The following is a 21,634-nucleotide window of genomic DNA, read 5'->3' on the forward strand; positions in this document are numbered from 1 at the left end:
TAAAACAAAACTACAAAAACTTATGCTAAGATACCATTTTTTACCTATCAGATTAGCAAAAGCCATCAAATTTGATAATATATTTGAGAGAGTATGAGGGAAATAAGCACTCTAATGCACTGTTGGTAGTACTTTTCAGAATCAGAAGGGCACATGTCCTTTGACTTATACTTCTACTTTTTTTTCCCTGACCTCCTTTATTTTTTCCATTTTTTATTATAGTTGATTTACAGTGTTCTGTCAATTTCTGCTGTACAGCAAAGTGACCCAGTCACATATACACACATGCACACATTCTTTTTCTCACATTATCCTCCATCATGTTACATCACAAGTCTCTGGATATAGTTCCCTATGCTATACAGCAAGACTTCATTCCTTATCCACTCCAAATGCTATAGTTTGCATCTACTAACCCCAAACTCCCAGTCCATCCCGCTCCCTCCTCTTCCCCTTTGCTAACCACAGGTTTCTTTCTCCAAGTCCATGAGTTTGTTTCTTTTCTTGCATTTCATTTGTCTTTGTCCTACCGATCTGCTTTCACAATTGCAGCATGGCATGTGTTCATTGTTACACACCGCGGCGTTGACTATAGTAGTAAAAAATTAGGGAAGCCTAAATTTCCTTCTAGGGCACTAGTTAAATTATTGTGCATCAAAAAAAGGGCTTCTATAAAGTCATGAAAACAAAAAAAGAAAAAAAGGAGGAAGCCCCTTACTTACAAATAAGTATTTTTCAAGATATTTTAGGTGCAAAAAAGCCAAGTGCAAAACATTGTATATCCATGCTGTGTGTGTGTGTGTGTGTGTGTGTGTAGCACATACATACATTTAAGAATTTAGTTGTATATAGAGAACAGTTTGGGAGCATACATGAGAAATCACTTTTTTGGAGTTCCCGTTGTGGCACAGCAGAAACAAATCCAACTATGAACCATGAGGTTGCAGGTTTGATCCCTGGCCTCAGGGACCCTGCTTAAGGGTCCCGCTTTGCCGTGAGCTGTGGTGTAGGTTGCAGATGTGGCTCAGATCTGGCATTGCCATGACTGTGGCTCGGCTGGCAGCTGTAGCTCTGATTCGACTCCTAACCTGGGAACCTCCATATGCCACGAGTGCGGCCCTAAAAAGCGAAAAAGAAAAGAAAAGAAGTAACTGTTTTGGAGTTCCTGTGTGGTTCAATGGGTTAAGTATCTCATGTTGTCACTGTAGTGGCACACGTTGGATCCCTGGCCCAGGAAGCTCCACATGCCACAGGTGCAGCCAAAAAGATAATTGCTTTCTTGGAGTGGAACTGAGGTGAAAGACGTGGAAGAAAAAATTTTGGTGTTTCTTTCGAACTTTTAATTATATGAATGTATTAGTCAAAAGCTAAATTTAAAATGTTATAAGTAATTGAGGCAATCTTGTAGTAATGGCATAAAAACTAACTTGTTATTTATATATTCAGCCATTATTAATGATACTGATAGTTGAGACATGTTCAGTTCACATGATGCAGAAATTTGTTTATAATTCTCCATTTTTGCATATATTTATTTATTTTTTCAAGAGGGGTCCTGATTTAGAGGCAGGTGGGGCTTTAGAGAATGGCCAACTTTTATTTTTACTTTTGGCCACACCCATGGCATGCAGGCCAGGGATCAAACCCATGCCTCAGAAGTGACCCAAGCCATAGCAGTGACAATGCTAGATCCTTAACCCACTGAGTCACCAAGGAACTACTACATTTTATTTTTTACAACCATATGTGTAAGTGGTTTCTCTGAATGGAGAGATACAGGCAATATTTAAATTTTATTTTTTTTCCTACAGTATTTCTTTAATTTTCTACAGTGAACACAAGTTGCTGGCTTCTGTGCATTGAACAAGTACAGGGGATATCCAATGCATCAACCCTGATACTAGATATTTTATATATATATATATATATATATATATATATATATATCAGGAAAAAAAGATATTTAAAAAAACTTTGCTCAGATTAATTTGTAGTTTTTTAATGCATTTGAAGTGTAGTTAAATTTTATACTTTAGTTCTGGGCTGTAATAGGTACTAATAATTATTAAGGAAGCCAGTTTTTATGAGTAAATATGATACACCTAATTAATCATGTCATCACGGTGACATTACTGTTTTAACTTTCCCCCAGATCATTTCCAGTCTTGATTTTTGCCACTTCATTTTTACTCTTTGACCTTGGTGTCCCCTCACAGCCTTTACAGTTTCACACCTAGTAGCCTAACAAATGTTGCATAGTGCACAGTGTGGTTGATTTCTTTACTAATTAATTTTTAACCTACTAATTAGGGATCTTCAAATACTTAAGAAAAACTACTAGTGTGAATAGAAAGCTGTAACTAATAATTCTGGCTCAAGCCATGGTTGGTGGAATGCAAAGACTTTGTTCCCCATGTTTTTGCAAAATGAGAAATTTCAGCCTTTTTCCACAGTGAGTTTTTGAGGGGTTGTTTTTGTTTGCTTGCTTGCTTTTTTAGGACTACACTTACGACACACGGAAGTTCCAAGGCTAGGGGTCGAATCAGAGCCATAGCTGCTGGCCTGTGCCACAGCCACAGCAACATGGGATCTGAGCTGCATCTATGACCTATGCCACAGCTCATGGCAACACTGGATCCTTCACCCAGTGAACAAGACCAGGTATCAAACCTGCGTCCTCATGGATACTAGTCGGGTTCATCTCTATTGTGCCATAACAGGAACTCCCCTGAGTTTTGTTTAGTTAATATGTGTCTTTTCATTGCTTCTAGGTAAATCTTACAAACCATTGTGGTTTCATGGGAGGACTACAAAAAAATAAAAGCACTGGATTGACCACACCATATTTTGCTACCTCTACAGTTGAAGTAATATTTCATGTATCAACAAGAATGCCTTCTGATTCTGATGACTCTTTAACCAAAAAAGTAAGTACTGAGAAAAAAAAGTACTCAGAGTTAAAATCCTAGTAATACATAAAATATATAAGTAATTTAATTGATTGAAAACTATTTCTGAGTACCCCACTTTTCACCCAATAATGTCTTCAGAAACAGTATTGTTGCAGAGTAAACTCTTTTTTCCGGAATGATATGATTGAAGGTTAGTTGTAACAGAGAATTTGCCTTCAGGAAAACAGTCATTTGACAAATTGAAAAACTTCTGTATATGTTCAGTTTGGTGAATTGTATTTCAAGTCCCCACACATATGGGTAGATATAATGTTTTCAACTGAGGGGGAAAATTAAAATGTAAATTATTATTATAGAGACTTATAATATGCTTTATCATAAAGTTTAATTAAAAGTAATATAGCAGATAAATGAAGCCTTAATAATAGATTTTACTACCTTAGAATTTATGAGAGTTAGTGGACTGGCTTTTAATGGCCCACATCTTTTAAAACCCTCTTGCTATAGCTGGCATCAGCATTCAAAAATCATTCTAGGAGTTCCATTCGTGGCTCAGTGGTTAATGAATCCAACTAGGAACCATGAGGTTGCAGGTTTGATCCCCGGCCTTTCTCAGCAGGTTGGGGATCCAGCTTTGCCGTGAGCTGTGGCGTAGGTCTCAGATACAGCTCGGATCTGGAGTTGCTATGGCTGTGGTGTAGGCCAACAGCTACAGCTCCAATTAGACCCCTAGCCTGGGAACCTCCATATGCCACGGGAGCTGCCCTAGAAACGGCAAAAAGACAAACAAACAAACAAAAAAAATCAGTCTAATGACCACAGACAGGCCTCAGATTAAAGTTGCATGTGTTCAGTCCATGTTTGTTTTTTTGGGGAAGGAACATTTTTTAAAGTAAACCTTTGTCCAACATTTCTTTATCTTCTCCTCCTTTTCCTCTTCAGTTTATTCAAAGCTGTTGCTAAAATGTAACCAACTTAATATCATATGTCATTTTATTTGATACTCTGTTATCTTTTCTGATATCAAAGCTCTTCACACTTCATTAATAAGCTATGAAAACAATGTTATCCTTATGCTCTTTTGAAAAGGAACATCAGAATTCCTCTCAGATAATTGTATAAGATTGATTTAATACCCTTGATGCTTTCGTTTACATTTTAGAATGCTGTTGGAAATTGCCTATTAAATGAGTAATGGTTAATAAGACTAATACATGGTTGCTAATTAGATTGGAATGAGTAGTAAAGGTGAAAATAATTGATAAATGTAGGAAGGTATAGTCACTAACAGGTTTGATGTGTAGTTTTAGAAGTACAGAATGAAACATGAATACTGAACAGAATATGGAGGAGAGTTGAATTGGAGTGAAACTTCATTAAAACTTTGGTTAAGTACTTTCTTTCATTAATTCATTTTAAATCTGTATGAAAATAAGCCATACTCAAATTAGAGACAATTATGAGTACGGTGCAAAAAGATTTCATGACTCCATGGATACAACTTTTAAACCCCAGAGGAGAGTCTAAAATTAACAGTATCTTCAATTGGATCAAAAGAGCAGAACAAAGTACATCATTTTCTGTTCAAATGCTCTTTTTTTTTTTTTAAGAAAATTATGTCAGGATATTTTTACTTCACTATATTAAACCTGATGATTATAAGGTACTTGAAATTTTATTCCTGGAACCTTTGTAGAAATGTCAAATAAGATTTCTTACTTCCTTCATAACCATCACAAAGTTCTGTCCTTAATTATTTAAGAAGAATCTAAAGTGGATGTTTAACAGTCCATTACCATAACAAAATTAATTTTGGAGATGATAACTCAATTTAAGAATTGTTAAATGGTTGAGTTGTTAAAATGACACCCTTGTGGTGAAATTTTTAAGTATTGGATTTATTAGAGAATTTTGAGAGATTAAACCTTAAACATTAATAGTTTGTTGTAAGTATGGAATTTTTTATTATGGTAAAAAGTATATATAACATAAAATTTACCATTTTAACCATTTTTAAATGTACAGTTCATTGACATAAAGTACATTTACATTGTTGTACAGCTATTATAAGTATCCATTTCCAGAACTTTTTCATTTTCATTTAGTTCAAAATATTTTCTCATGAGAATTCTTTGACCCATGTGAATTTTAAAAGTGTGTTTTTTAATTTCCAGGTATTTTGCTCTTTTCCAGCTATCTTTCTTTCTTTCTTTTTTGATTGTTATTTCCCCAATATAATTTTTCCAGCTATCTTTCTATTGTTGATTTCTAATTTAATGCCATTGTGGTCTGCGGGCAGTCATCATATGTTGTTTTTTTTTTGTTTTGTTTTGTTAAGGTTTGTTTTATGGTCCAAATGTAGCCTAACTGGTGAATGTTCCATGCGAGTCTGGAAAGAATCTGTAATCTGCTATTGTTGGATGAAATAGTCTATAAATGTCAATTATATCCAGTTGATTGATGGAGCTGTTGAGTTCAACTATATTCTTAGCAATTTTCTACCTGCTAGAGTTCTTTCCTGAGAGGGGTGTTAAAGTCTCCAACTATAATAGTGGATTCTTCTGTTTTCCTTGCAGTTCTACCAGTTTTTGCCTCATGTTTTGACATACTATTCCTAAGTGCATAAACCCTAAGGATTAGTTATGTCTTCTTGGAATAACCACCTCTTTATTATCAGTTTATGCCCCTCTTTATTCCTGATAACTTTCCTTGCTCTGAAGTCTGCTTTATCTGAAATTAGTATAGTTACTCCTGCTTTCTTTCATTGCTGGTATAATGGCATATCTTTCTCCATCCCTTTACTTTTAATCTACATGTGTCTTTATATTCAAAGTGAGTTTCCTGTTGGGGCTTGGTGTCTTTTTGTCTCTTTGTTTTTTTTAGGGCCACACCTGCGGCATATGGAGATTCCCAGCCTAGGGGTCGATTTGGAGCTATAGCCACTGGCCTACACCACAGCTACAGCAACATGGGATCAAAGCCTCGTCTGTGACCTACACCACAGCTCACAGCAACGCTGGATCCTTAACCCACTGAGCAAGGCCAGGGATCGAATCCGCATCCTCATGGATACTACTCAGGTCCGTTAACCACTGAGCCATGACACAAACTCTGGGCTTGCTTTTTTAATCCACTCTGATAATCTCTGTATTTGGACTGTTGACATTTAAAGTGATCATTGATATAACTGGATTAATAATTACTGTATTTGTTACTGTTTTCTGTTTGTTATACTCCTGTTCTTTGTTTCTATTTTTGTATTTTACATTTTTTCCTGCCATTTGTGATTGTAATTATGCATTTTACATGATTCCATTTTCTCTCCTTTCTTAGCCTATCATTTATACTTTTTTCTTTTTCAGTATTTTTTTTGTCCTTGCCCTAGAATTTGTACTGTACATTTTCAACTAATCTAAGTCTACTTTCAAATAAAACTGTATTGCTTCACTGCAAGTACCTCGTAACACAATATGCCTAATTCTTCCCTCCTGTCCCTTGTATCATTGCTACCATTCATTTCATTTATACATAACCATGTATATTCATAAGCATACATAATCAAATACATTGTTGCTACTTATTATTTTGAAGAAACTGTTACATGTTAGATTAATTAAGAATAAGAAAAATAGGGAGTTCCCGTCATGGCTTAGCAGAGACGAATGTGACTAGCATCCATGAGGACATGGGTTCGAGCCCTGCCCCACTCAGTGAGTTAAGAATCCAGCATTGCCATGAGCTGTGGTGTAGGTCACAAACATGTCTTGGATCCCGAGTTGCTATGGCTGTGGCGTAGGCCAGTGGCTATAGCTCCGATTCGACCCCTAGGCTGGGAACCTAGGCTGTTTTACATATAGTAGTGTGTATATGACCCCCCAAAATAGAATAAGAAAAATAAGTTTTTATTTTGCCTTCAATTATTGATTCTCTGATGCTCTTCCTTTCTATATGTAGATTTGAATTTCTAATCTATGTCATTTTCCTCTCTGAAAAGCTTTTAGTATTGCTTTCAAGGCAGGTCTGCAGGTAACAAATTCCCTCAAATTCTGTTTGTCTGAGAATGTCTTTATTCTCCTTTACTTTTATAGGATAATTTCATAGGGTACAGAATTCTAGATTAGCAGTTTTTTCTCAGTACTTTAAATATTTCACTCTCTTCTTGTTTGCATGATTTCCGAGAAGTCAGATATAATTCTCATCTTTGTTTCTCTATAGATAAAATACATCTCTCAAGATTTTTTTCATCTGTGATTTTCTGAAGTTTCAAAGTGGTATGCCTAGATGTGGTTTGGGGTCATTTATCCTGCTTAGTGTTTTCTGAGCTTCCTGGATCTGTTGTTTGGTGTCTGACATTAATTAGGGGTAATTCTTGGTCCTTATTGCCTCAAATATCACTTCTGTTTCTTTCTCTCTTTTTTTTAAATGACTGAATTATTTTTTATTTAATTTTTATATTTTATTGGAGTACAGTTGAATTACAATGTTGTGTTTGTTTCAAGTGTACAGCAAAGTGATTCAGTTATATGTATACATATATCCATTCTTTTTCAGATCCTTTTCCCATATAGATTACAGAATATTGAGTGGAGTTCCCTGTGCTATGCAGTAGGTCCTTGTTGATTATCTGTTTTACATATAGTAGTGTGTATATGTTAATCCCAAACTCCTAATTTATCCCTTGCCCCCACGTTTCCCTTGGTAATCATAAACTTGATTTCAAAATCTCTGAGTCTTTTCTGTTTTGTAAATAAATTCATATGTGTCCTTTTTTTAATATTCTGCACATAAGATATATCATATGATATTTGTTTTTCTCTAACTTACTTCACTTAGTATGATAATCTCTAGGTCCATCTATGTTGCTGCAGATGACATCACTTAAGTCATTTTTCTTTTTGCTTTTCAGTTTTAGAAGTTTCCTCAAGCTCAGATCCTTTTCTCAGCCATGTCCAGTTTCCTAATGAACCTACCAGAGGCTTTCCTCATTTCAGTTACATTGTTGTTGTTTTTGTTATCAGTAGCATCTCTTTTTCTTTCTGAGAATGTCCATCTCTCCGCTTAATTACATCTTCCGTCTGTTCTTGCATGTTGTCTACTTTTTCCATTAGTGCCCTTAGCATACTAATCATAGTTGTAATTCCAACATCTTTGCCATAACTGACTCTGGTTCTGATGCTTCTTCATTCTCCCACACTTATCCACACTGAATCTCTAGCAATTTGTCAATGACAGTTCAGATTTTCCTATTCTGGCAGTGGTTCCTACAGAGGTTTCTTCTCCATTAAGTTGTTATTCTTAGTATTTGCCTGCCTCCAATTTGGGGGCAGCAGTCTTCCCCATGACCTCACTTCTCTGATCTAAGAAAAGTACCGCAGTTGATTTTTCAGTTGTTTAGCTTTTTACTTGTTATTGGGACAGAGCAGTAATCTCTTTACATGCAAGGCAGAACTCTGTCCTCCTAAACAGAAACTCTGTATCCATTAACAATAACTCTCCATTACCCCTTCCACCCAGCCCCTGGTAACCTCTAATTTACTTTTTCTATTAATTTTCCACTTCTAGATATCTCACAAAAGTTGGAATCATACAGAATTTGTCCCTTTGTGTCTGTCTTATTTCTCTTAGCATAATGTTTTCAAGTTTCATTGATGTTAAAGCGTGTCAGAATTCATTTTTTATGGCTGAATAATATTCCATGATACATATATACATTTTATTTATTCATTTATCTGTTGATAGATCCTGGGTTGCTTCCACTTTTTTTTTCTTTTTTAGGGCCCTGCCCATGACATATGAAAGTTCCCAGGCTAGGGGTCAATTCAGAGCCACAGCTGCTGGTTTACACCACAGCCACGGCAGCACAGGATCTGAGCCGCATCTTCAACCTACACCTCAGCACATCAACACTGGATCCCTAACCCACTGAGCGAGGCCAGGGATCAAACCTGTGTTGTCATAGATACTAGTTGGTTTCCTTACCACTGAGCCATGACAGAAACTCCCTCATTTTTTAGCTATTGTAAATAATACTACAGTGAATGTCGTTATGCAGGTATTTGTTTTGAGTATCTTTCTTCAGTTCTTTTAGGTACAGACCCACTGAGTGAGGACAGGCTTTGAACCCATGTCCTCATGGATACTAGTTGGATTCATTTCTGCTTATGTTAGGAACTCCCAGTTATATCTGTTTTATCGAAGGAAATTACCCTGGCTAGATAGGCTTTTTCACTCGAACCCCTTTAGGGTTTATTTGTTGTATTGAGAAAATTTCAAAATGTCACTTCTTTCATATGTATAATACCTACCACATTAAAAAAAAACTGTCAAAATTATAAATAATATGTAACAAAGTGATATCATTTTGGAAGGTATTGTTATTTCTTCAACTATTAATTTAAGTCAATTTAAGTAAAATCTGTTCTATCATGGTTGAGACTAAATTGAAGCACATTTCTACCTAATTCATTAGAAAGGAAAAATTTACCTAGTCTCATAATTCAGTATAAATTATTCTAAACCTTCTTTTCATAAAAATCAAAAAGAATTTAACATTTATTTATCTATATACTGAGTTTTCCTTTTTTGTATTCTCTAAGACTCTTGCTCTTAATCTGTTCTTCAGAGCCCTAATCTGTAAGATTTTTCTAAGTAACAGGCTTATATTTTAGGTCTATTATAGTATCAATTTCTTTTTAATAAAAGGTTAAATGTTTAAACTTAATCATAGAGACCAGTTGTCTTATAGCAGTTCTCCTTAATAAAAAATCTCTTTCTGTACTGGTATTTTTTCTCCTGAATTTAATAAATTCCACATTAGTGGTAATAAGTTGAGGCCTAGAACATGTGTCCTATTACAAATGAACAATTGGATATCATTAGGTTGTCCCCCTTTCCTTTGTACATATATCTTTAGGTGTGTTAATCCATTCAGTAGACACATTAATGAGCACCGGGTTGAAGTGTAATATTGAAGGAAGTAAGGCTTGTTGACCTCAGCATGGAGTTTAATACCTCTAATTAAATTAGGTAGTCGACAGTCAGTATAAAGAAATAGCCGTGCCTCTGGCAAGGTAGAATTATTTATGACTCTGGTTCTTTGTTTTAAACTTGGTAGGAGAAAATCTTTTATATCTATTTTATAGAAACTCATTTTAGTTTTCACTTTTGGTTCAAAATATCATGTGGTGATTTTGTAAATGATTTTTAAGCATTTTATTTTCTCGGAATGAGAGGTAAAAGTCCTTGAACCTCTTTAAGTTTAGCGTTTTGTTTCTTGAGAAGACAAGCTTTTTCAAGGCTCAAGATGGTAGCAGCAAAATTTTTACAACATAGACTATACTTTTTAAACAAATTAACAATACATTCAGTCTAATAAAGTAGTCTCTCAAAAATATTATACCATTATATCAAAAATCCTGATACAACCCCAGCCCAAGCCATCTCTTCTATAAATTATCTCTGAGGAAGATTGACAGAAAATGGGTAAAAATAATTTCCACTTAACTGAGTTTATTCACCCCTAAAAATCAAAAGTGCTGCAAGCATTGGTATAAAGTGTTCACAGGAGCTTGTCTCATTTCCTCTGTCTCCTTGTTGTAGCCACTTGCTGATACTCTGCCTCATAGGTAGCTGAATCATCCTTTTAGGAGTTTGATGAAGATCAAGTTGAGATAATTGTAACCTACTTAGTTGGACTCTCTAGCCCATCTTTCATTTCCTGGACCCCCCAAAAGAGGGGAAAGAGGCATTTTATTTAAGTCACTTCCCTCTGAAATATACTGTTAGTGTAATGGACAGCAGTTCATTTTCTGTTTTGAAATTTGGTCACTACAGTTTTGCAAATAAGTGAGCTTTGTAGAACTGTTTGGTCTGATTTTAACTTTAAATCTGTTTTTCTTCATTTTATCTAGAAATTCAGTTAAAATATACTTTACTTTCCAAAGCCCTAAGTATGCTAAATGTAGTCTGGAAAAGGAGTTAAAAAACAGCTTTAAGGAATAACAGCAAAAAGTTTTTCATTGTTTTAGTAAAAGTGTAGTTAATACAATAGTTAAAAAATGCTGTGGAATTAGTCCCAAATAGAGCCACATTACCTAAAATAATTCTATTTTAATATCATAGACTCTACCCTTAACCCCAATTTCTATAAATATACTCCTGATGACAAAAATAGAAGATAGAGAAACCGGGGAATATAAAATGGTTCAGAGTAAATGTATCTCACCACTGTGAATGGTTTAATTTTGATGGTATAGCAGTGGCTTCTCACTGCATGTAGAATACAATTTAATTCCTCACTGTGGCCTTCAGTGCCTTGCAAGGTTTGGCAACCTGCCTGCCTACCTCTCTGATCTCATCTCCTGTCACTTTCCTTTTCGTTTATCACAATCTGGCCTCACTGGCTGTCACTCTAACCTGCCGACATGTGAAGCTTATTCCCATCCCAGGAGCTGTATCATTACTGTTTTTTTCCATTTGAAATACCCTTTCACCACATCATTAGGCTTTCTTGTCTTCATTTTTCTGTTCTCAGACCCATGTGACAGTTCCTCAGAGAGACCTTTCCAGACCATCCTTGGTGAAGAAGGTCTGTCTACCCAGTAACACTATCATATTACCCTGTTTTATATTTTTATAGCACTTAGAACCATCCAAATGGCATATCTAAATAAAGCCATAATTGCAGACAATTATATTTTTATGCTGTATACTATGTAATAATAGAAAAAAATTGCCAAGTAAGTACTGTCCTAGGATCTTATGGGGGTTTTTGCTGAGCCTGCAGCATGTGTTAAGTTCTCAGGCAGCAGGGATTGAACCTCAGCCACAGCAGTGACAACGCCAGACTCCTAACCAGTAGCCAGGGATCTCCAGTGATATTACATTTTTAATGGTTTATTTATTGACTGCCCAGTCTGCTGAAGTATTACATACAAGATGCTGTGCCTGGGAGTTCCTGTAGTGGTGCAGCGGAAATGAATCCGACTAGGAACTATAAGGTTGTGGGTTCGATCCCTGGCCTTGCTAAGTGGGTTAAGGATCCGGTGTTGCTGTGAGCTGTGGTGTATGTCGCAGACGGGGCTCAGACCTGGTGTGCCTATGGCTGTGGCATAGGCCAGAGGCTATAGCTCCGCTTCAGCCCCTAGTCTGGGAACTTCCATAAACCTCGGGTGCAGCCCTAAAATAACAACAACAACAAAAAAAGGATGTTGTGCCTGTTGCTTCTAGAAACTTCTCCTAGTTACTAAAAATGGATGGTACAGACAGCAAGTGAACAATGAAAAGGTAGGAAAGTATGTTTTTTCACACGATTTAGGAGTATGTGATAGTGTATGTTTTTCCACATATGTGTCTAAAAGATTGGGGCAAAGAGTGAGGGCTCGGAGCACTGAGTACTACTCAGTTTCAGTTTCCACATGTATACCACTATCTCCTGAAATAACTGCCTAACCTAATTAACATCTCTGCTCTCTTCAAGGTCCGTTACAGATCAGTTGTCTGTTATTTGCATTCAGAGAGGAATATTTAGAGCATTATCTATACTATTAGTTATTCATTGATTGCTTAGTTATTTTACTATGTTTCCTCCATTGGATATAAAGCTTTGTGAAAGCAGAAAATGTGTCTGTTTTTCCTCACCATTGTACCTTCTTTAGCTGGCACAGTGCATTTAGTTAGCTCTCAATATTTGCTAATGTCTAAAAGAAGGTAGATAGGAACGAGAGAAGAAGGTAGGAGGAAAGTCTTAAGAACTCATAAACTAGTCCAGGCGTGTAGAATGACTAGCATCTGACCTAGAGCAACAGTAGAGGGAAATAGGAAGTACAAAAAAAAAAAGGAATATAATACTTGATAAAAATGAAGAGCTTATCAGAGATACTATAAGGAAAACAGACATTGAAGACTTTCAGGTTTTGAACCTGAGTAACTATGATTTATTTTTGGGTTCTTTTAACAGAAATGGGTAAGTCAGGGGGTAAGTTGATTTTGTAAAGCAAATGATATAGGTACATTACATGAATTCTAGTCTTCAGCTCCAAATGAATGATATTTCACTGAGGAAATCTAGAATTGACGCTGGAGTCTCTGCTGATAATCATGGAAAATGAGATAGGCAAACATCTGATTTTTACAAAAGGACATGGGACAGATCACCAACTACAAAAATAACTAACATTCACGAGCTCCATGTCAATGCTTGGCAAAATAGGATTATTAAACAGATGGTTTGTGAGCACTTAGGTAATGAAGTAGTGATCACCAGGAGCCACCATAACAAATCATATCAAAGTAACTTAATTTGTTTTAATAGGATTACTACATCAGGGAAGGCCTAGACAGTATAAAGCATTTAACTAAGTCGTTTGTTGTGGACAAGTTAAAGAAATGTGGTCTTAATAGTAGTTCAGTAATATGTTCATGACCGGTTGTATAATTATATCAAGAGACATAAATTAATTATTTAATGAGAGGCAATATAGGGAGGTGGTTAAAGTATGGTTTCTGAAACTAGCCTGCTGGGGTTTCAAACCTGGCTCTGCCATTTACTAGTTACTTGACATTAGGCAAGTTACTTTATCTTTTTAAGCTTCAGTTCCTCACCTGTAAAAATAAGATCAATAATAACTATACTTACCTTGTAGCATTGTTGTGAAAATTAAATTATCACAAGCACTTAGAATAGAAAGCATTTAGTAAATGCCGGATATGCATTTAACCAGAAAAGACATGTGTAATGACTTGCCATAGGGCTATTACCTAAACCTGTCCCATTTGACATTTTTATCCAAAATCCAAATAAAGATATAAGAATTTTAGTTAAGGATAACCCAAACCTGGAAAAGAGAGAGCCAGCATATTGAATAGCAGAATCATACTAACAAAAGACCTTGCTAGGCTTAAAGATAATGGAAGCTACTATGGTAAAGTTTAATAACAATACAGGGAAATCCTCTCAAGTTCAAACAGTCAGTTGTACCTGCTTAAATAAAGATTGTGGGAGTTCCCTTGTGGCACAGTAGGTTAAGGATCTGGCATTGTCCCTTCAGTGGTCCAGCTTGCTGCTGTGGCACAGGTTTGATCCCTGGCCCAGGAACTTCCGTATACCATGTGTGCAGCCAAAAAAGAAAAAAGAAAAAGAAAAATTCTGAAAGATTTGAATTAACTATAACTTCCATTTGAGCCAATATTGTAAACACACAGAAAATAATTGAACAGAACAAAAGAGGTAGTCCCACTATGGGCTGGTTGTATTAGGACATATAATGGTATTACAATTTAATAGAAACACTCCGTTGGGGGTGGGCCTGGCACCTGATCTGTCATGGCCCTTGCATTCTTCCCCTCCCAAAAAAAATTTTTAAAAAGGAAAGAAAAAAGAAACATCAGTAAACTGACGTAAGAATCCAGGATAATGAATAAGTTTGTAAACTATAAGAAGAGGAATGCTTTTAACCTGGAAAAGAAAAGTCGAAATATGGAGTTCGTGTTGTGGTGCAGTGGTTAATGAATCCGACTAGGAACCGCGAGGTTGCGGGTTTGATCCCTGGCCTTGCTCAGTGGGTTAAGGATCCGGTGTTGCCGTGAGCTGTGGTGTAGGTTGCAGACAAAGCTCGGACTCTGGGCTCAGATCCCGCGTGGCTGTGGCTGTGGCTCTGGCTTAGGCTGGCAGCAACAGCTCTGATTAAACTCCTAGCCTGGGAACCACCATATGCTGCCGGAGTAGCCCTAGACAAGGCGAAAAGACACACACAAAAAAAGAAAAGTAGAAATATATATTAGACCCATCTTCAAATATCTGAAAAGATAAAATTTGAAGTACAGATTGGATTTACTTTGTAATTCTTATTTTGGAAGAATTAGCTGCAGGAAGGCAGATTTTAGCCAAGTGTAAAGTAGTATCTAATGATTGTAGCTCTTTTAAAATCAGTGAGCTGGAGTTTTCCCCCCACTGTGGTACAGCAGGATCAGCAGCTTCTCTGTAGCGCCAGAGGTTCAATTCCCAGCCTGGTACAGTGGGTTAAGGATCTGGCATTGCCCCAGCTGCAGCATAGGTTACAACTGTGGCTCGGATCCGATCATTGGCCCCGGGAACTCCATATGCAGTGGGGCGGCCAAAAAAGGAAAAAGCAAAAACAATAACAACAGCAACAGCAAAACAAAAACAAAAACAAAAAAAACCCCAAAAAAACCCACACCCAATGGGCTGATTTGTGAATTTGTAATCTTTCCAACTCTAGAAATATCAAGCAGAGGCAGAATTACTTCTCAGAGATATTACAGAAGTTCCTGTATTAGGTAGGAAATTAAAGGTTTAAGGTCTCTACCAGTATTAATATTCTGTGGTGTATAGAGGACTTCAGTTTTCTACATGCTGAATTTCATTTAACTGCTTTATCTTCATAAATTATGATAATCTGCACCCTATATCATATACCTTGAATTCCAATGACTTCAACAGCTGTTGAAGTGAATTTAGAAGAGTAGTTTGGTTGCCAGTCATTTTATTTATTTATTTTTGTGTATGTGCTTTTTAGGGCCATACCTGTGGAATATGGAAGTTTCTAGGCTAAGGGTTGAAATGGAGCTACAGCTGCCACCTATACCACAGCCACAGCAATGCCAGATCCAAGCCACATCTTCGACTTACCCCACAGCTCACAGCAATGCCAGATCTTTAATCCACTGAGCGAGGCCAGGATACTAGTTGGATTTGCTTCTGCTGTGCCACAACGGGAATTCCTGGTTGCCAATCATTTTAATAGACCTATCCCGTGTTCAGAATTATTTTCTTTATGATTTTTCTTTTTTTCCATTATCATTGCTTTATAGTGTTCTGTCAATTTCTACTGTATAGCAGAGTGCCCCAGTCACACATATATATACATTCTTTTTCTCACATTATCCTCCATCATGGTGAGTCGTAAGTGATTAGATATAGTTTTCTGTGGTATAGAGCAGAATCTCATTGCTTATCCACTTCAAATGCAAGAGTTTGCATCTATTAACCCCACACTCCCAGTCTATCCCACTCACTCCACCTGCCCCTTGGCAACCACAAGACTGTTCTTCAAATCCATGAATTCTTATACTCTATTTCAGAAGTGCTTGGCAGAGCTCCCATTGTGACTTAGCAGTAACGAACCCAACTATTATCCATGAGGATGCAGGTTCGATCTCTGGCCTTGCTCAGTGGGTTGGAGATCCAGCATTGCCGTGAGCTGCGGTGTAGGTTGCGGACACAGCTCAGATCCAGCATTGCTGTGTGGCTGTGGCAAAGGCCCACAGCTATGGCTCCAATTTGACCCCCAGCCTGGGAACCTGCATACGCCCAGAGTACAGCCCTAAAAAAAAAAAACAACAAAAAAAAAACCACAGAAGTATTTGGCATCTGGACGTAGGAACACCTGAGTTTTTGGAGTATAGAAAAATTTGATGAGTATGCATAGGACACAATCTTTAAGTCCATAAGAGAAAAGGAATAGATTAAAATATAGAATACATAATATATAAAGTATTTATGTCAAATGTCAAACATACTTTTGAAATCTATTAACTGTTAACCACTCAAAATTCATATTTTCAGTAGTCTTTCAAAAATTCTAAGATACCTGGCAGTGATTAGCAATCTCAATTTTTGTTTAATTATAGCTGTTTTTAAAGACAAAGATAAAATCGTGCCTACTGTAACAACGTAAAATATTTGCTTTTTTAGCATTTGTATATAAATAAGGGATTTTCTAGAAACTTCTTCCTTAAAATGACTGAACATGTTTGAAATTACTTTATTATATGCATGGTTCTGTGCCACAAGGATCTTCATTACACCACATCTTGGTAAAAACATATTATTCTTTTCCATTAAACTTCCATAACAGACTTTTAATACTCTGTGGTAGATACTTGAGGACAAGCTTTCGTTATAAAATAAAACTACAGTTGCCCTTTCTCTCATTTCTTTAGATAAGTGGGCACTAGAAATTATAGATAGCTTTGGCAAGAGTTCAAGGGTTAATGTAGCAGATAAATAAAAGGAATTTTCTGTAAATTGAGACCTGCATTATTTCACTTGTCTTGTCTTTCCTAACCTAACTCATTTAATTTTAAAAAGTAAATACTTAAATTCTTCCTGACAGTGTGCTCAGCTTTTACTATCGTTTATTACTTCAATTATACTTGATATCACTTAGAACAATCTGCCATTTGGAAATCTCAGTATAGCCTGGAGCTTAGTATTAGATCTGGCTGCTATTGTAACATGTACAGCATATGACATTAATGTATCAAAATTAGATTGAATCATCCCTCCTGGTTAAATTTATTTCACATTTCTTTTGTATTCAGTTAACATAAACCTATTAGGGAAGCTGACACATGGGGATGGCTGTATAGGAAGGATATTTTTAAAGTATTTTGATTAAAAAATGAAATTACAGAGCCATGGCTTTTCTGAATTGTGTAATCTTTTTTTGTTTTTTAAAAATGTCACAAAGCACAAGTCCTACATTTATAGGTGTGGGTGTGTGTGTTGTAAATAATGATAATTAAAACTTACACATTGTTTTGATGTTTGAAGTCTATCATCATGTATTTAGAGCAATGAATACATTTATGGCTTCCAAAAAGAAGAAAGAATTATTTAATCCACTTAAACCTAAAAAAAAGTCCTTAAGAGAAAACAAAAAATCTTTAAAATGTATTTTTAAAGTAATAAATTCTGGTCTATGGTTTCAGCTGGGTGCTGTCTTATAATAGCTACTGCTGTCTTACAGTCTATCAAAGAAGAGAGGACATTTCTTACTTAGCAATGTAAAAGTTCAGGGATTTGCCTCGTATTTTTCAAATACTTAATGACATTCATAGTGATTAGAATTTTATAGATTGGTACTGGAGACTTTTAAGAACCATTAGAACACTGGTTCTTGGCTTTTTTGTATTTTGTAGTTCTATTTGATAGACTTCCTTCTCAGAAAAATATACAAATAAAATTTTCAAATATTCATAGATCCCTTGAACCCAGGTTAAGAACTCCATGGTTAAAGGGTAACAGAAGAGAGCCTTCCATAAATTGAACGTAATTACTTTCTTTGTTTAAATTACACATTTAATTATTTTCCTGCCCTTAAATCAAAATCAAAATAAATTGCATATTTCAAAAACAGAAATTGCCTTTATGTTATCCCACACTAAAATTATCGATGACCCTTAATCTGATTTTCTATTCCAAACTTTCCTGCCTACAATTCGCCAGTTTATCTGAAAGTAATAGATAAGCCCATGTGAGATATGGACTCAAATGTTTGTAGTCGCAGAATCAATAAATGCACTAAGATAACCAAATTTTATATTAATATCATGTTTATACAGTAATCTCTATGAAGAAAACTCAATGCTGATGCATATTAAGTAGTTCCTTTTTCTAGTAGCAATATAAATACAACTTTCGGGTACTTTATTTTAGTCATCATAATGCCAAAAACACCTTTGTAAGCACTAGAGGTATTTAAATAACATCTTGAGAGGATGTAACAAATTTTAAGAAGTCTACTTGGAAGAATTTCAAGGGCAAAGTTTCATAGGCAAAGGAATGGAAATAAATTTGTTAAACCAAATATAATCAAAATAGGTGATTACCCAATTTATGAATTATTTACTTCTTTTACTTCTCTCTCTGTTGCCTCCTTTAGGTCATTTCACTGCTTATTAGCACTTCCAGAGAGTAGGCAGGGGGAAAAAAAAAACAGGCTTAAATTAATCTTTGTTTAAAATACTCTTTTAAACAATCTTTTTAAAAGTTTAGTAGTAGAGAATTGGTGCAGTTTCCGAAAAGAGTATTCGGTCTGTATGTGAATATTTTAAATCCAATTTCTCTCTTTCCCATTGACTACAGACACTTGAAACTTATTTGGTCTTCTCCAGTGTCTCCTAATGTCTTTTGAGTGTTTGTGTTTTGCATGTTGTTAAAGATGATCAAATGAAGTTGTTAAAAAATTTTAAATTTTCTTTACCTGTTAATCTTTTTATAGAATATGGTTATGTTAATCTTTTATAGAACATATTTATAGCATGTTGTCAGTAGCTGTATGACTATCCTCACAGGGCTTTTCTCAAGCATTATTAACTATTTTCTTGGTTTTCCAGTTGAGACATTTAGGAAATGATGAAGTACACATTGTTTGGTCAGAGCACACTAGAGACTACAGGAGAGGAATTATTCCTACAGAATTTGGTGATGTCCTTATTGTAATATATCCAATGAAAAATCACATGTTCAGTATCCAGATAATGAAAAAACCAGAGGTAAGAACTCCTTATCAATCCTATTTTAATATGTTCTGAGTTCTCTATTGGTTTGTGAGTTTCTTTCCCTCTTTCAGAAGGATTAGACCAGGCATCAAGATGTGCAAATTCATGGGGAGATGAGACACAGATTCTAGTGGCTCTGTGAATTGTTGTCTAAAACTAGTTAAGAGGAAGCTAAAAAAGGGAAACTAGAAAGATACTGTATTCGAATGGGAGAAGGCTAGGTAGTGCCAGGGTGAAAGTTCCTTTATACTAAGCTCACAAAAAGACTTACCTTATATTAAGAAGATGATTTCAGTAAAAGACAAAGAAGTTATCATTCCCTTTAGAATAGGAGTGTATGATCCCTATATTTTTACTTGATATATCTTGTTAACATTTCATGATTATTTAGTAATGTCACTTAATAAATGAGAATTCTACGAAGTTAAAAAAAAAAGGCAAGTAGTTCTAGTTGGATGTTTATGCCATAGGGCTGAAACAGAAGTATTTTCTTTCAAAACAATAAATGTTGGGTTATGTTTTAGTGTCTTTCTTTTTTTCTTACTGAATACTTTTAGTTTATAGAAAATATATATTTTTTTTTATTTTATTTATATATATATTTTTTGTTTGTTTGTTTTTTGGTTTTTTTTTTTGCTTTTTAGGGCTGCAACCGCAGCATATGGAGGTTCCCAGGCTAGGAGTCCAATTGGAGCTACAGCTGCCAGCCTACACCACAGCCATAGCAACATCAGATCTATCTGCGTCTACCACCGATACCACAGCTCATGGCAACGCCAGATCCTTAACCCACTGAGCGAGGCCAGGGATCGAACCCATCACCTCCTGGTTCCTAGTCAGGTTCGTTTCCGCTACACCATGACAGGAACTATGAAAATCTACTTTTTGACAGTTGTTTATGGATCTTCAGAATTTCTTAAATTGTTTTGCATGTGTGAATTTAAGCTTATGGCCATTTTTTTTAGGGTTCATCTAAACCAGAGGTTGGCAAACAATGCCCCACTTCCTATTGTTTTTGTACACCCACAAGCTAAGAATGTGTTTTACCTTTGTAATGGGTTTTTCTTTTTTGAAAAATTGAAGAATACACAGCAGAGACAATATGTGGCTACAAACCCTAAAATATTTACTGTGTTATCCACAGCTCATGACTTTGCCTTCAGCTGCCATTTGTACCAACTGTGTTCAAATGGAGTAAGTTTTGAAGCTGTCGGTCATATGTTAAAAAAATGACATAATTTTTTTTCTAATAAACCATATAATAAAATTTTAAACTAGCGTTTTAAGTTTTGTGGTAAAGCTGGCATCTCATGAAAATGATGAAAAACTAACTTGCTGCCTATAACAATGTGTATCTTTCCTGTGTTTACTCAGTGGAGGAAAAGTAATTTATTTCCAGTGTTAGATTTTTGTATACAGTTGAGGCTATAAAAGTTTGAAACTTGACAGGTAATATAAATTATTTAGTCAGTTATGTGAAGCACATTCTTTTGAATGGAAACCTTGTAGACAGACCATTGGCATTTTTTTTGTTTATTGTCCTATTATAAGTGACCCATCATGGAAAAGAATTTTAATAGTATTCTACTGAAGAAAGACCTAAAAAGGAAGCGGAAAGACTTTTGTATGCAAAGTGTTTTGATGGTTCTTATTTGCAACTTTCCTCCAATTTGAGTATAAAATTGTGTTCTAATTTCTCAATCAGGTTCCCTTCTTTGGTCCACTTTTTGATGGTGCTATTGTGAATGGAAAGGTCCTACCCATTATGGTTCGAGCAACAGCTATAAATGCAAGCCGTGCTCTGAAATCACTGATTCCATTGTATCAAAACTTGTATCCTTTTTAACAGTATAGTTTCTACTCTAATATATTTCTGCTTTCCAAGGTAACTGCTTATGTGTTGTTAAGACCTATGAGTTTCTATATATTAGTGTACAGATGATGGAGATCCTCCCCAATGCTTAAGCAATTATGACATTTGAATAATGTATTTTCTTTTATACAATTTTAATCAATTCTTAAATCTTAGGTTAATTAATTAGAGCCCCCTTATGTACTAGGCTTTCTGCTAATCTGGATGTGCAGAGATAACCAAAACAGTTACTGCAGAGCACTCAATCTCAGTTGAGGAAATGCACTGTTTTCAGTATGTAATAGAATTGTGCACAGAGTGTTCTGGAAGTATTATGACAAGGGGCTTCTCAGCTGGAAAGGGTGGTATCAGGAAACACTACTGAGAAATGTAAGGATTGAGCCAATCTCGAAGAATGAATAAGAGTTAATCAGGTCGATGAGATTGAGAAGAGCATTCCAAGCAGAGGGAACAGCATAAACAGAGACATGGAAGTATGAGAGGACATGGAGTGTTTAAGAACCTTGCTTCTGGAGCCAGATTGCCTGGACTCAAATGCTGACAA

The 21,634-nt window shown here is 35.7% G+C and overlaps 1 protein-coding gene across 14 annotated transcripts in view; it reads left to right on the top strand.

Moving 5' to 3' along the window:
• The window catches only part of RALGAPA1 (Ral GTPase activating protein catalytic subunit alpha 1), a 231,376-nt gene that overhangs the window by 182,943 nt on the left and 26,799 nt on the right, over nucleotides 1–21,634 (top strand). For 13 of the 14 annotated variants that reach the window (XM_021099154.2, XM_021099150.2, XM_021099161.2 and 10 more), the window contains 3 exons: nucleotides 2,772–2,927; nucleotides 19,053–19,211; nucleotides 20,923–21,050. In XM_021099154.2, the coding sequence (XP_020954813.1) occupies nucleotides 2,772–2,927; nucleotides 19,053–19,211; nucleotides 20,923–21,050 (443 nt within the window). Of the gene's footprint in view, nucleotides 1–1,112; nucleotides 1,145–2,771; nucleotides 2,928–19,052; nucleotides 19,212–20,922; nucleotides 21,051–21,634 lie in introns of those variants that run through there. The other variant, XR_014808956.1, reaches the window with a different exon arrangement.

The sequence above is a fragment of the Sus scrofa genome, chromosome 7 (genome assembly GCF_054392235.1).
Source record: "Sus scrofa isolate SSC_HxYL_T2T_F1_AM1 chromosome 7, Sscrofa_HxYL_maternal_Yorkshire_Landrace_v2.0, whole genome shotgun sequence".
In the NCBI taxonomy this organism is placed as follows: Eukaryota; Metazoa; Chordata; class Mammalia; order Artiodactyla; family Suidae; genus Sus; species Sus scrofa.